Here is a 14,275-nt window from a genome sequence, read left to right on the forward strand (position 1 = left end):
AGCAAGCGACATCAAGTTTCATGTGTTTAACGGCCTGGCAATAAAGATTATGTTCTAATGTTATAATCCGTTCGCCTTTCGGTGAAATACATGTCTGGTCACGCATGGTTATTGTTTGCAATATTATAAACTGTCATTAGCTCTGCTTTTTGTATTCATATTTAATACAACAAATAGTCATCTTTATATTTTTTTGTTAATTTATAGGGAAACAACCCGGAAAGTTGAAAGATAAAACGCAAAGAAGCTTTCCTTGTAAGACAATTAACACCAATTTGAGTATTGTTGACCTGTTCATTAACAATATTATTTTATTTTCAAAAGTGAGTTTATATCAAATTTTGGTTATCTCATGGCTTAAAACCTTCTCATTTTCAACATGTGAGTTAGCTTTCAATAATTTTATCGAACATCCTATAGTGGGGGAGGAGAAAAAGGTTCCTATGTACCCCTCTGGCATTTTTTTCGAGACATGTTGTTTAGGACCGGTATGGTATCTAGTTTCATTTATGCTTGTTGCCATTGACAGTTAATGTCCCATGGGGTCATCCATATGACAGGCGTCTTGGATTTCAGTTATCAAAGATGGCCGAAATCACACATTTGCATACACTCGCAAATATTTAATAAATTATTCAGCTTTCTTAACTGAAAGAAGTAAATGATTTAATTTTTATCACAAGAAAAACAAATTGATTGACTGTTACAGTCATTACAAATTGAACTAACCCTTGTGTAAACATATGTGTTCAATTCAAAGATAGATCGCATGAGTCATGTAAGAAAAAAAAGATAGGAACACCACCGTCCTCCGCAAAAAGAATATGTAAACAAAAAATGAATACTTTAATACTCCATATATTCTGACGAAATTGCAACTAGACTGTGATTAGTTAAAACAACTGGAAAACATAGATTTATCATAAATGTACGGTTCGTGCCAAAACGGGAAGTACAATTTATTCTCCTTGGATTTTCGGAAATATCTCCCGTGAAAATAGGTGTGTCATTATGATGCCTGATCACATACAGTTAAATAACAAATAAATATAATGTCTACTGAGGAGGAAGTCACAGACTGAACCGCAACAACCGTACCCAAAGCAAACGGTCAATCAGAATAGGAGGCAGGCACCGGAGGCAAAAGTCAGTGAAAATAGGCTGACCACACCAAAAGGCAGCAGACATGACGTCCTGGAACGAGAACCAATGAGGAAGAGCCAAAAAAGTCGCATAGGTTCTAACCTCATGAGTCCTCACCTTGCATTTCGCCCGCAATTGATCATTAGACTGCTCATAATCATTCCTGATCACATAACCAACTAGACTTGGACTGAGAGGAGAAGTTCTGTTGGCCCTATTTAATAAACAAGACTAGTCGAGATCGAGTATTTATCGGCCTCCCCCTAGTTTTTATCAAGTTAAACCCTAAATACCCGATAGGGACAAAGCAACCTATTATTCTTCTCAGACTCAATAGAGAGTGTCAACGTAGGAATCCTATAGGGAACGGGCGAATAACAAAAATACAGAATCAATGGGTATAGCAACTGGCCCAACGTAGGCACGAAATGTGAACAAATGAATATCACTACTCCCACGGCCTTAGACAAGAACAATAAGAAAGACAGTATTAAATGCTAAAAAGTTAACGGAGTCCGACCCAAAAGGCTCATAAGCCCTCTCTGTGATCCTGACGCACGCACTGGATTCCACTGTGGAGCTAACTACCGTACCGTAGGCCTGTCAAGACCAACCCTTTAATCAAAGGTAGACAAAGAGGTTGGAGAACATACCTCTGGTTTTCACTGAAAAGACAGTACACTGACAGTAGCTGTGTGATAGCCGCCTGCAATAGCACCATCAGCAAGATTCTGTTTCATTAACAAATAGAGACGGAATTCCGCAATCAGCTGCACAGAGGCCTTGAACAGAACAATCTTACCGTCAATACACCAATCACAGAAGATATTCCAGCGTGACTTAAAGACGACAGAAGATGAAGACCTGATTGATCGGAGGCGATGTGAGCTGACAAGTCTGAAATCTGTCTGAGCGAGGCCTCCTGAGATAGCTTTCGCGCGTGCAGGTGAATGATCGCGGTACGTGAATGCACCGAGGCTGGTGCAGGAGATTGGTTCTGGATGGGATAACCACTGTCGCGCTTTACAAAGGAGGGAACAATGATGATCCCGAAACTTCTGTAGAACCCTGACTACCAGGTTGAATGGAGGGAATGTATAAGCGTGCATCTCCTCCCTCTGGAAGGTGCTTTACTAAGATAGTAAACTGCGTTTCTTAACAAAGAAGGAAAATACGGGTGACTAGGGCACAAAGGACGTGAAACCTTGTCCCCACTGTCTCTCTAGATACTGTAGAGTTGTCTGTATTTACCTTGGAATGCAGAATCTTCTGAAAAGCCTGCAGAGCCAACAGAACAGTCCTCATCTACACCATGCTAATGTGCTCGGATACCAATCTCCCGACTGGCAATGGTGTCGAGGTAAGCCCTCAAGCTGTCATCCGGTCATGGTCATGGTTGGAGCTGGCTTGCACAACGGAAACCCTGGAGATCATTGCCTTTTACAGTCCACTACCGTGCAAAGTCATTAACTGAATGGTTGAGAGGAAGCCACGCCTCCCATTCCCTGCTGGCAGGGACCCAGTTTGCGAGGAGGGACATCTAACAAGGTCTGATGTGAAGTCTCCCACGGGAAGGGGGGGGGCAAATCTGCCAGGAAGTTGAGATAAAGATATTTGAGTAAACCCAATGACAACTTGCAGCAGATTGACAAAAACTTAGAGAGCAGTAGTGAGCCCGAAAGGATTTAGTTTGTGGTAATGATCTGTGCAAAGCTATCATGTCTTCATGAGAAAACATTCAAAGAGAATATTTTTAAATTGGTGGTTCTTTTCGTTCTGGCACGAGCCGATCATTTATGAAAAATATCCTATTTTTTTAGTTGTTAACTGAAAGGAATCACGTTCTAGTTGTAACTCTGAACTGTCTGAATCACATATTAAGCATGTGAACTCGCCTTCGAATGTTTACTGGATATTATAATAATCATTGAAAATTTATCCTTTTATAATTTTATAATGTTAAGACAAGAGTCAGTTCAATTCAGAATAACTGTTACAATGTGTTTTGCCAGAGTATACGGAGCTTTAATTAATTAAATAATCTATTTATTTTTTTGCATTTTCTTTTTTTTCGGTGGGATATTTCCTTTTCCCACCCATTCATGCGATCTATCTTTTCGTAGTACACATATGTTTACACAAGGGTTGTTTCAATTCGAAATGACTGTTAGAAGATGTTTTGTCATCCATTTTTTTTCTTGTGATGAAAATTATGACATTTATTGATCTTTTCAGTGAAAAAAGTTAAACATTTCATAATTGTCCCGCAAATGAACAACATGTGTTTAGTTTTAAAAACTGAAATCCAAGATGGTCGCCATATGGCCCCATGCGGAATTAGCTGTCAATGGCAACAAGCATAAAAGGAAACTATAAATCATTCCGGTCCTGAAAAACATATTTAAAAAGAACTGTCAGAGGGGTACATGGTTTCCTATTTTTCCTCCCCCACTATTAAGTGTTTAAACAAACTCATGATATATCGTCATTTTAAAAATTATTTATCGCCGTAGCAGATCGCTCGTATATTTCGAATGGGAATAATTTGCGTATCATATGCTACCCGATAACATTTGTTTCTTTTGGTGATGAAATGACGTCAAACGATGTCGTCATTTCAGCGAGAAGATTACATTGCATCACCACTAGAGATACTAGTCCCGCATAATTGTTATCGGGTATTACATGGTACGTGAATCATCTGCTACCAACGAAGTATTACATACTATGTAAAGACTTGTCGACCTGTTCAAATACTACAATGAAATTATGTTTAATCCATGAAATAATACTTTTTACTGCCTATATAAGCGCATTTATATATTGGAACGAATACTAAATGTAATAGTTCATGATCCCATAAGAATTACAAATTTCCGAATATTGATCAACATTATTGCAGATATGAATATACTAAATGTATTAAGAGAAATCTAGAAATCTTTGCATACGTCTATAATCAATTTACCAGTTATTAGTGTAAGATGATATTAGAGTAGAAAACAAACATATGATAAGAACAGTATTCAATATATACTACCCAACGATAAAAAGTTTTCTAATATTCTATAACGAATTCATTTTTCACCTCCACATTACTTTGTTTCTACATCTGATGTTACCATGTAGAAATTGCGAAAAAAGACAAAAAACTAGTAGTAAAAATTCGTTTACATAAGCTAGTTATGAGCAGTCAGTGATTACGATATCATTCTCCAGTATCTATCACTGGAAGACCATAAAGGCCTATTCTTTTCAAAAATTGCCCTAATTTTCAAAATAGGCCTAATATTGATAGAAAATCATCTAATAATCAGAATAAGTCTAATTCTGAGCAAACTGGTCTAAATATAACCACCATGATACTAGTTTCCATAACCCCGGTCTAATATTACAACAGCGGTCTAATTTTCAGTGACCGGGTTTAGTATTCAGTGATGGGTCTAATTTTCAGTGACCGGTCTAATGTTGGTGACCACAGTCTAATATTCCAGCGGTGGTCTAATTTTAAATGACCTTGTCTAATTTTCAGTGATTGGTCTTATTTTCAGTGACCGGTCTAATTTTGGTGACCACAGTCTAATATTGCAGCGGTGGTCTATTTTTCAGTGGCGGGTCTAATTTTGATGACCCAAGCCTAATTTTATAGTTGTGGTCTAATTTTCATTTACGAGTCTAATTTTCAGCGACTGGGTCAAATTGTGATGACCTCAGTCTAATATTACAGCAATAATCAAATTTAAGCGACTGGGTCGCATTTTGATGACCTCAGTCTAATTCTATAGTGGTGGTCAAATATTCAGCGATCGGGACTAATGTTGGTGACATCAGTCAAATATTATAGAGACGGTCTATCTAGCCGAGTCAAATATTGAAAGACCACGTACTAGATCTGTCTAATTATTCAAAGGAAGTCACTAAAATTTTCATATCTTGTGTCTTAAAGTTTCTCTACTAGTTTGAATTTTGACACCAATTTCTCAAAAAAAATCGCTGATTATCTATGTCTTAAATATAATTGATGGCCGAATTACAACGACCTTATCTAAACTTACCGTCACTAGCTACATTTTTAGCATTATTACATCGTGCACATGTCTTGCAAATTATAACCAATTCCAAATAAGATAGTTTGTGGTCGATAACTAAATTGTTATGACTTACGTATTCATAAGACCGGTCTTGTGTACATATAGTGTATCGTCTCTAATGTAGCTTACGATCGCTTTATAGCTATACCTATATACTTCCAAGAATTCATGTTTACAAGAAGAACTTAATCGGTTTCTCAACATGCGTTTCATACTCATTGTGTAATGAAGATGACCTTTATTTTAAGCTAAATGTATGCAAGCCTCATCCGCTGACAACACTATTCAGCCTCCCGCTGTGATAGATAGATTTACCTGTGTCCGGCCGGATAACTGGTCATTGGAAGCAAGGACGAATAAATCCTTGCCGAACGATTATCCAAAAGCCGTCAGTAAGATCTGTATCTGGCGTTTAAGGTATACGTAATGTTGTTCATTAATACAATTCTTGCAATATTCCGGACGAATTTACGTTGCCACGTGCCAAAAATTGTCCAAATATAATCACTATACAGCTTAACACGTATGTGTTGTCATAGCTTTGGATTATCACTCGAAGCAAGATTTCTAATTTTGAAAATCATGCCTGTTCTGTTTTACACAAAATTGTTTAATATCAATACTAAGGACGCTACTAAAATCATGTCATCACTCAGTACATGGTAGGCATATGGTCAAGGAAATAAAAATCTCCTGAATCCGTCAATGAAACTAGGTCTAAATCAAAGTCTTCAAATTGTTAACTTCTGCACTTAGTCAAATGTATTACGCCTTGTACGTATACTAGACTCGTGAAAAGAATATCGCGGACTACACACAAGTGCAAAAGTTGACACACGTGAAGATCGGTGCTATTTTTAGACGGCAGACGTACAATGTACATGCAAACAGTTGAAGATCAGGATCAAGGACGTATATATACTTATAAATCCTTGTCAGGATTTTAAAAACAAGTGTTGCTGCGTCAAGCCGTCAACTACGGCTAATATAATCGTACAATCAAGCATTTACACAATACACGTTGTTTTAAAATTTAATCCATGCAGTGTTGCATAGCCTAACGCTTGATTCAGTCGACCTGTCTTGATCAGATTCGGTAGGCAGTAAGCTTAACAGGCATACGAAAAACAATCATAATAAGCAACAGCAACCTCAAATATTAGATAGCTTTCAGCATCAGTCCGAACGGTTCAAACTGGATACACAAGAGACACAACTTTACCATGCACATTCTTTCTACCAGATGGCGCTAAACGTATAGCATTCCTTTGTGCGGTTAAACGCCCCAAACAGCACCCATTTCCACAATACACGCAATCCCAAACAAATATTTGGATATCATTGCAAGACGTTTTATAAATTTAAGTAATTATATAATAAAATGAACAGAATTTTCATAAATACGATCAATTATTTGTGAATGGTCCACTCGTCGATCCAATCGGTCAGAATAGCTTTGAAGGCGGCCCACTATTCCCGAAATCTAGTAGTTATAAAAATTATGCCAAAAGATCGATCACGCCACGATATATCAGCATGCAAAATTTCAGCAAATCCGTACCTACCGTTTCCTTATTACCCAAATCGCGGTTATAAGCGTGTTGGTAGGTTAAATTAACCGTGTAAACATTTCGTTCATGAACGATAAGAACGATAACTCCGTTATCGTTCTTTTCTCTTCATTCAATACAAACGAAACGAGAAATGTGCTTCCTCTTTTTAGCTGTTTATTAATTGGTATTATAAAAGCTCTTAACAGAATAATTACTTTATGTATTCAATGAAACGCTTACACTAACAAGGTACTTTCGTCGCATTTTGTATATTTGTAAACATATCGATCCTTCTTGCATCATACTGTAGATAGGGTACATTTTTGCTGTATTAACGAATCCAAAACACCAACTGATTATTTTGAATTTCTGTTAACGATGCTCCACCGCTAACAAATTGTTTCACTATCAAAAACAGGAGCAGACGATTTAGTATTTTTCTTAAGTTACAAAACTTTCTTACTTAACACAGTTACCACCATTAAAAATTTGTGCTTCTAAATTTACTTCAAGATCAAAAAATATTTGACAATTAATTGCGTGTCAAAATAGTTATGTGGCCGAACGTACTATATGGAACGTAGTACTGATTGCGCATGTACCAAAAAAACAATTAATGTTTTCTGTCTAAATTAGACATATATAGACGATTAAACACCAATTATTATTCGTTTATGATCTGTTATGTCGGCAGTGGATAATCTTAAAGGAAACCACGAAATATGCCCCCCCCCCCCCCCCGTGAATCTATTTTAACACTGTTGTCAGTATTTTGTAATTTAATCGGGGTAAGAAAACAAATGTTTGCAAAGTGTTTAAATTCCCGTAGAGAATTCTTACGAAATTCGGCAAACAATATAGTTATCATATCCATGTAAAAAGTGACATGAATGCTTCTAATTATTTTTTAGACTATTTGATTTTCTTTCGCATTTTACATTTTCTTGTTTCATACTTTATAACAGGAGAATATTTATCGAGTGTTTTGGCATCATAAATCAGGTTGATAAATAATCATGTGATATGATATACATTGTAGATGGACTAGAGGAAAGTTGTAATAAGCTACGAACGGAACGAGGTATGTATCTATTTTTTTAATTTTTTTTTGTCTTTTGATTGTTCAACGAAAATCTCAAATCTTCTTTTTCCGTTTTGTGACGTATTTTATATGAGTGATACAATTGTTGAAATATCGATATAGCGACAATAGTTCAACTCTTTCAACAATGATAACTATGCGAATTCAACAAAATACATACACACTCTTTCTTCGTCATATGTTTATGTCAACGAATCATTTGTTGAAATATCGAAATAGTGGCATAATTTCAGCCATTCTCGCATGTACTGTATGTGTACTCATTTACGCGCAGTTACATTTTAGCGCAAATGCGAAAAACCAATTAATGATTTGTCGATAATCCGCCATGCTGTTTTAGTTTCTACTTCCCACGCACGCGCACATTACTGATTACGGACGGTAACTAATGTACTTTGGGTGAGACCTGAAAGAATAGTTCTGAAGTTTTTCATATATTAATTCAATTTCTTTTAAAATTTGCAATTGAGAAAAAGTATTATTATATGTAATAAGTTGCATAACGCTTGACTTCTGTTGTCAACGGTGATATCTTATGTTATAGACCCTTTAAAGAATAGAAACATGAATTTTACATTACAGAAGGTCTTTGGTTAAACTAACGTTTAAAAGGCATCAAATGTGTTTGTCTGATCATTTGAATGATTCTTACAACTCAATTAATCAAACTTTGTTTTTTAAGATATAATAACTGATTAAGAACAATTAACAGTTATGGTACTGATAAGAGGAAACACGATCGTGTTTTTCTCTTTTTGTCTTCTTGGAATTCTGTTTTACTCGTCAGTACGTAAATATATGATAATGTTGTAGAAATGAAGATATCCTTAACCTACACAAGAGTTTTGACATTTTACCTTCATTGAGTGTATGAACGAATGTGATCAGAAATTGCAAACAGTTTTTTGTGTAATCTTGTCGAGCGCCACATTCGCTTCATGATGACTTGATTTTTTATACATCGTAGATGAGCTATATGAACGTTGTCTAGATATAAAAAAAAATGAAGGAAGGTACGTGCTTACTCTTTTTGCCGTTTATTAATTGATATTTTAAACGCCAGTGCGTAAAAGTCTTGAAATATTGAAAGATTGACAATATTTTAAGCCTGTACAAGAGTTTAAACATCAGACCTTAGTTTGTTATGAAATGTCAAAATAAATTGCAAACGGAATGCGATAAGTCTTCCACTTTTTGTTGTTTCGTGTTTCACAATAGCAGTAAACCTTTAAAGCGTTTTTTTAAACCATTGTTTGTTTGTTATTATGTTGTATGATATACATTACAAATGGACTACAAAAACATTGTCAAAATCTAAAAACGGAACGAGGTATATGTTTTTTTCTCTTTGATTATCTCTTGTTTGTTCAACGGAAATCTCTAAGCTTCCGATTCCCGTCACATTTTATTTACACATGTTTCAGTGATACAAATGTTAAAATATCGATTTAGTGGCAATATTCCAGCGCTTCCAACACTGATTACTTAACAAAACGCATACACACTATTTCGTTGCTGTATTTGTATATCAATGAATCCTTTCTTAAATTATCGAAATAGTGGCATTATATCAGCAATTCACGGATATACTGGTAAACGTACTAATTTAAGTGCATAACACTTTTGAATTATTGTTTTAAACGCCAGTACTTTAGAATATTGTTATTTTTTTAATCTTGAAGTAAATCTGGAAATATTGAAATGGTGACAATATTTGAAACCTTCAGAGTTTTGACACAATACCTTAGTTTTCTGCAGGGACTTGATCTTTTTCGTATTTTTTTCATATGTTATGATAGCAGCATATCGTTTAAGCGTTTATGGTTGACAGATATTTGATTTCATATACATTGTAGATGGACAACAGGAAAGTTGTAAAAATCTCCAAACGGAACGAGGTTCATGTCTCTTGATTTTTCAACGACAATATCTTACTTTTTCCTGTCACATTTTGTATATAAGCAACATTTGTTGCAATATCGAAATAATGGTAATATTTATGCAAGAGTATTGGCATTAGTGTTTGACGTCTGAAGATTTTATTGTTGTATTGGACACTGCGATCAGAACATAGCTCTGTGAAAATATAAAAAAATAATGGCATGTTCCTGTAACATTAAAATAACACCATATTTCATTACCTTATAATTCATTCATTGTTGTAATGAACATTTGTCCCGAATCTCTACTTTTCGTAGTGATCTTCCCATTCAAGAGAATAAACAAATGACGTCAGCGTGTATATTTGGCTGACACACCGGCTGTAAAGATTCATAGAAAGTCTGAAACCAAATCTGGAAAAAAGACATATTGTCTATAGTTGATAGAAAATAACTAGTTAGCATCATTAACTAGATTACACCCGTGCTATTTCATGAATGAAGACATCTACCTTAATTCAGGGTGTTTCAAAACAGTTATTTTGCCCTATGTCCTATATGGAATATAGTACTGTTTGCGCATGTACCAAAATAGAAATAACAGTTTTGTAATATTTTCTGTCTAAATTAGACATATATACACGATTAAACACCAATTATCATTCGTTTATAATATGTTATGTCGGCAGTGGAGAATCTTAAAGGAAACCGCGAAATATGCGCCCCGTGAATTTATTTAAACACTGATGTCAGTATTTTGTATTTTTTTCGGGGTATGAAAACAATTGTTTGCAAAGTGTTTGAATTCCCGTAGAGAATTCTTACGAAATTCGGCAACTAATATAGTTATCATATCCATGTAAAAAGTGACATCAATGCTTCTTATTATTTTTTAGACTATTTGATTTTCCTCCGCATTTTACATTTTCTTGTTTCATACTTTATAACAGGAGAATATTTATTGAGTGTTTTGGCATCATGAATCAGGTTGATAAATGATCATGTGATATGATATACATTGTAGATGGACTAGAGGAAAGTTGTAATAAGCTACGAACGGAACGAGGTATGTATCAATTTTTTTTTTTTTTTTTTTTTTTTGTGTTTTGATTGTTCAACGAAAATCTTAAATCTTCTAATTCCGTTTTGTGACGTATTTTATATGAGTGATACAATTGTTGAAATATCGATATAGCGACAATAGTTTAACTCTTTTAACAACGATTACTATGCGCATTCAACAAAATACATACACACTCTTTCTTCGTCATATGTTTATGTCAACGAATCATTTGTTGAAATATCGAAATAGTGGCATAATTTCAGCCATTCTCGCATGCATTGTAGGTGTACTCATTTACGCGCAGTTACATTTTAGCGAAAATGCGAAAAAAACTAAATAATGATTTGTCGATAATCCGCCATGTTGTTTTAGTTTCTACTTCCCACGCACGCGCACATTACTGATTACGGACGGTAATTAATGTACTCTAGGAGAGACCTGAAAGATTAGTTCTGAAGTTTTTCATATATTATTTCAATTTCTTTTAAAATTTGCAATTGAGAGAAAGTTGTATTATATATAATAAGTTGCATAACGCTAGACTTCTGTTTTCAACGGTGATATCTTATGTTATAGACCCTCTAAGGAATAGAAACATGAATTTTACATTACAGAAGTTCTTTGGTTAAATTAACGTTTAAAATGCATCAAATCTGTTTGTTTGATCATTTGAATGATTCTTACAACTCAATTCATCAAACTTTGTTTTTTAAGATAGAATAACTGATTAAGAACAATTAACAGTTATGGTACTGATAAGAGGAAACACGATCGTGTTTTTCTCTTTTTGTCTTCTTGGAATTCTGTTTTAATCGTCAGTACGTAAATATATGATAATGTTGTAGAAATGAAGATATTCTTAACCTACACAAGAGTTTTGACATTATACCTTCAATGAGTGTATGAACGGATGTGATCAGAAATTGCAAACAGTTTTTGTGTTATCTTGTCGAGTGTTTTGGCATCACATTCGCTTTATGATGACTTGATTTTTATACATCGTAGATGAGCTATATGAACGTTGTGTAGACATAAAAAATGAAGGAAGGTACGTGCCTACTCTGTTTGCCGTTTATTAATTGATATTTTAAACGCCAGTTCGTAAAAGTCTTGAAATATTGAAAGATTGACAATATTTTAAGTCTGTACAAGAGTTTAAACATCAGATCTTAGTTTGTGATGAAATGTCAAAATAAATTGCAAACGGAATGCGATAAGTCTTCCACTTTTTGTTGTTTCGTGTTTCACAATAGCAGTATACCTTTAAAGCGTTTTTTTAAACCATTGTTTGTTTGTTATTATGTTGTATGATATACATTACAAATGGACTACAAAAACATTGTCAAAATCTAAAAAACGGAACGAGGTATATGTTTTTTCTCTTTAAATTGATTATCTCTTGTTTGTTCAACGGAAATCTCTAAGCTTCCGATTCCCGTCACATTTTATATACACATGTTTCAGTGATACAATTGTTAAAATATCGATTTAGTGGCAATATTCCAGCGCTTCCAACACTGATTACATAACAAAACGCATACACACTATTTCGTTTGCTGTATTTGTATATCAATGAATCCTTTCTTAAATTATCGAAATAGTGGCATTATATCAGCAATTCACGGATATACTGGTAAACGTACTAATTTAAGTGCATAACACTTTTGAATTATTGTTTTAAACGCCCGCCAGTACTTTAGAATATTGTTATTTTTTTAATCTTGAAGTAAATCTGGAAATATTGAAATGGTGACAATATTTGAAACCTTCAGAGTTTTGACACAATACCTTAGTTTTTTGCAGGGACTTGATCTTTTTCGTATTTTTTTCATATGTTATGATAGCAGCATATCGTTTAAGCGTTTACGGTTGACAGATATTTGATTTCATATACATTGTAGATGGACAACAGGAAAGTTGTAAAAATCTCAAAACGGAACGAGGTTCATGTCTCTTGATTTTTCAACGACAATATCTTACTTTTTCCTGTCACATTTTGTATATAAGCAACATTTGTTGCAATATCGAAATAATGGTAATATTTATGCAAGAGTATTGGCATTAGTGTTTGACGTCTGAAGATTTTATTGTTGTATTGGACACTGCGATCAGAACATAGCTCTGTGAAAATAGAGAAAATAAAAAAATAATGGCATGTTCCTGTAACATTTAAATAACACCATATTTCATTACCTTATAATTCATTCATTGTTGTAATGAACATTTGTCCCGAATCTCTACTTTTCGTAGTGATCTTCCCATTCAAGAGAATAAACAAATGACGTCAGCGTGTATATTTGGCTGACACACCGGCTGTAAAGATTCATAGAAAGTCTGAAACCAAATCTGGAAAAAAGATATATAGTAATAGTGGATAGAAAATAACTAGTTAGCATCATTAACTAGATTACACCCGTGCGTCTTGTCAATATTTTAAAAGATTATTATAATACTCAGAAATATAAAGCTTACAGCCAAGGAGAAAGAGCAAAAATTAAATTTGAGAAAGACTGGAAAAAATGGGAAAAAATAGCTAAACTTTAATCTTTTATACGTACACCTCACCTTGAAATATTCGAAATATGATTATCATAGATGTATACAACTTTTTTTTTTTTTTTTTTTTTTTTTTTTTTTTCTGATATATTTAGATTTTTTTTGTTCTTTGTTTCTAATTTTTTTTTTTCCATTATTATCATTTTTTGCCGATATAACTTTTTATTTCTTCGATCTTCACTTACTGTACGTGCCACTCTAAAATACCATCTCTCTGTCTATCCCTCCCCTTTATCTATCTTTTTTTCTCTATCTCACTATCTTTCTTTCCTTTCTCTTTGTTTCTCTTTTATGTTGTTTTTTTTGTTTTTCGTCTCACTGTGTGTAAATTTGATAGTATAAGGTGTATGTGTGTGTATGCGATGAATGAAAGTGTCCTCGTTTGTCATGTCAAATGTGTTACAAAATTTGAAAAAAAAATAAAAAAATTACAAAAAAAATAGATTACACCCGTGCTATTTTATGAATGAAGACATATAACTAAATTCAGGGTGTTCCAAAACAGTTATTTTGTCCTATGTCCTATATGGAATATAGTACTGTTTGTGCATGTACCAAAATAGAAATAACAGTTTTGTAATATTTTCTGTCTAAATTAGACATATATATACACGATTAAACACCAATTATCATTCGTTTATAATATGTTATGTCGGCAGTGGAGAATCTTAAAGGAAACCGCGAAATATGCGCCCCGTGAAATTTATTTAAACACTGATGTCAGTATTTTGTATTTTTTTCGGGGTATGAAAACAATTGTTTGCAAAGTGTTTGAATTCCCGTAGAGAATTCTTACGAAAATTCGGCAACTAATATAGTTATCATATCCATGTAAAAAGTGACATCAATGCTTCTTATTATTTTTTAGACTATTTGATTTTCCTCCG

At 34.0% G+C, this 14,275-nt stretch overlaps 1 protein-coding gene across 1 annotated transcript in view; it reads left to right on the forward strand.

The window, feature by feature from the left end:
• Positions 1–14,275, forward strand: part of LOC138331752 (uncharacterized) — a 51,605-nt gene that overhangs the window by 11,944 nt on the left and 25,386 nt on the right. The window contains exon 7 of the mRNA XM_069279515.1: positions 208–255. Coding sequence (XP_069135616.1) covers positions 208–228 — 21 coding nt within the window. The 3' untranslated portion in view covers positions 229–255. The remainder of the gene's footprint in view (positions 1–207; positions 256–14,275) is intronic.

This window comes from Argopecten irradians, chromosome 9 (genome assembly GCF_041381155.1).
Source record: "Argopecten irradians isolate NY chromosome 9, Ai_NY, whole genome shotgun sequence".
Classification (NCBI taxonomy): domain Eukaryota; kingdom Metazoa; phylum Mollusca; class Bivalvia; order Pectinida; family Pectinidae; genus Argopecten; species Argopecten irradians.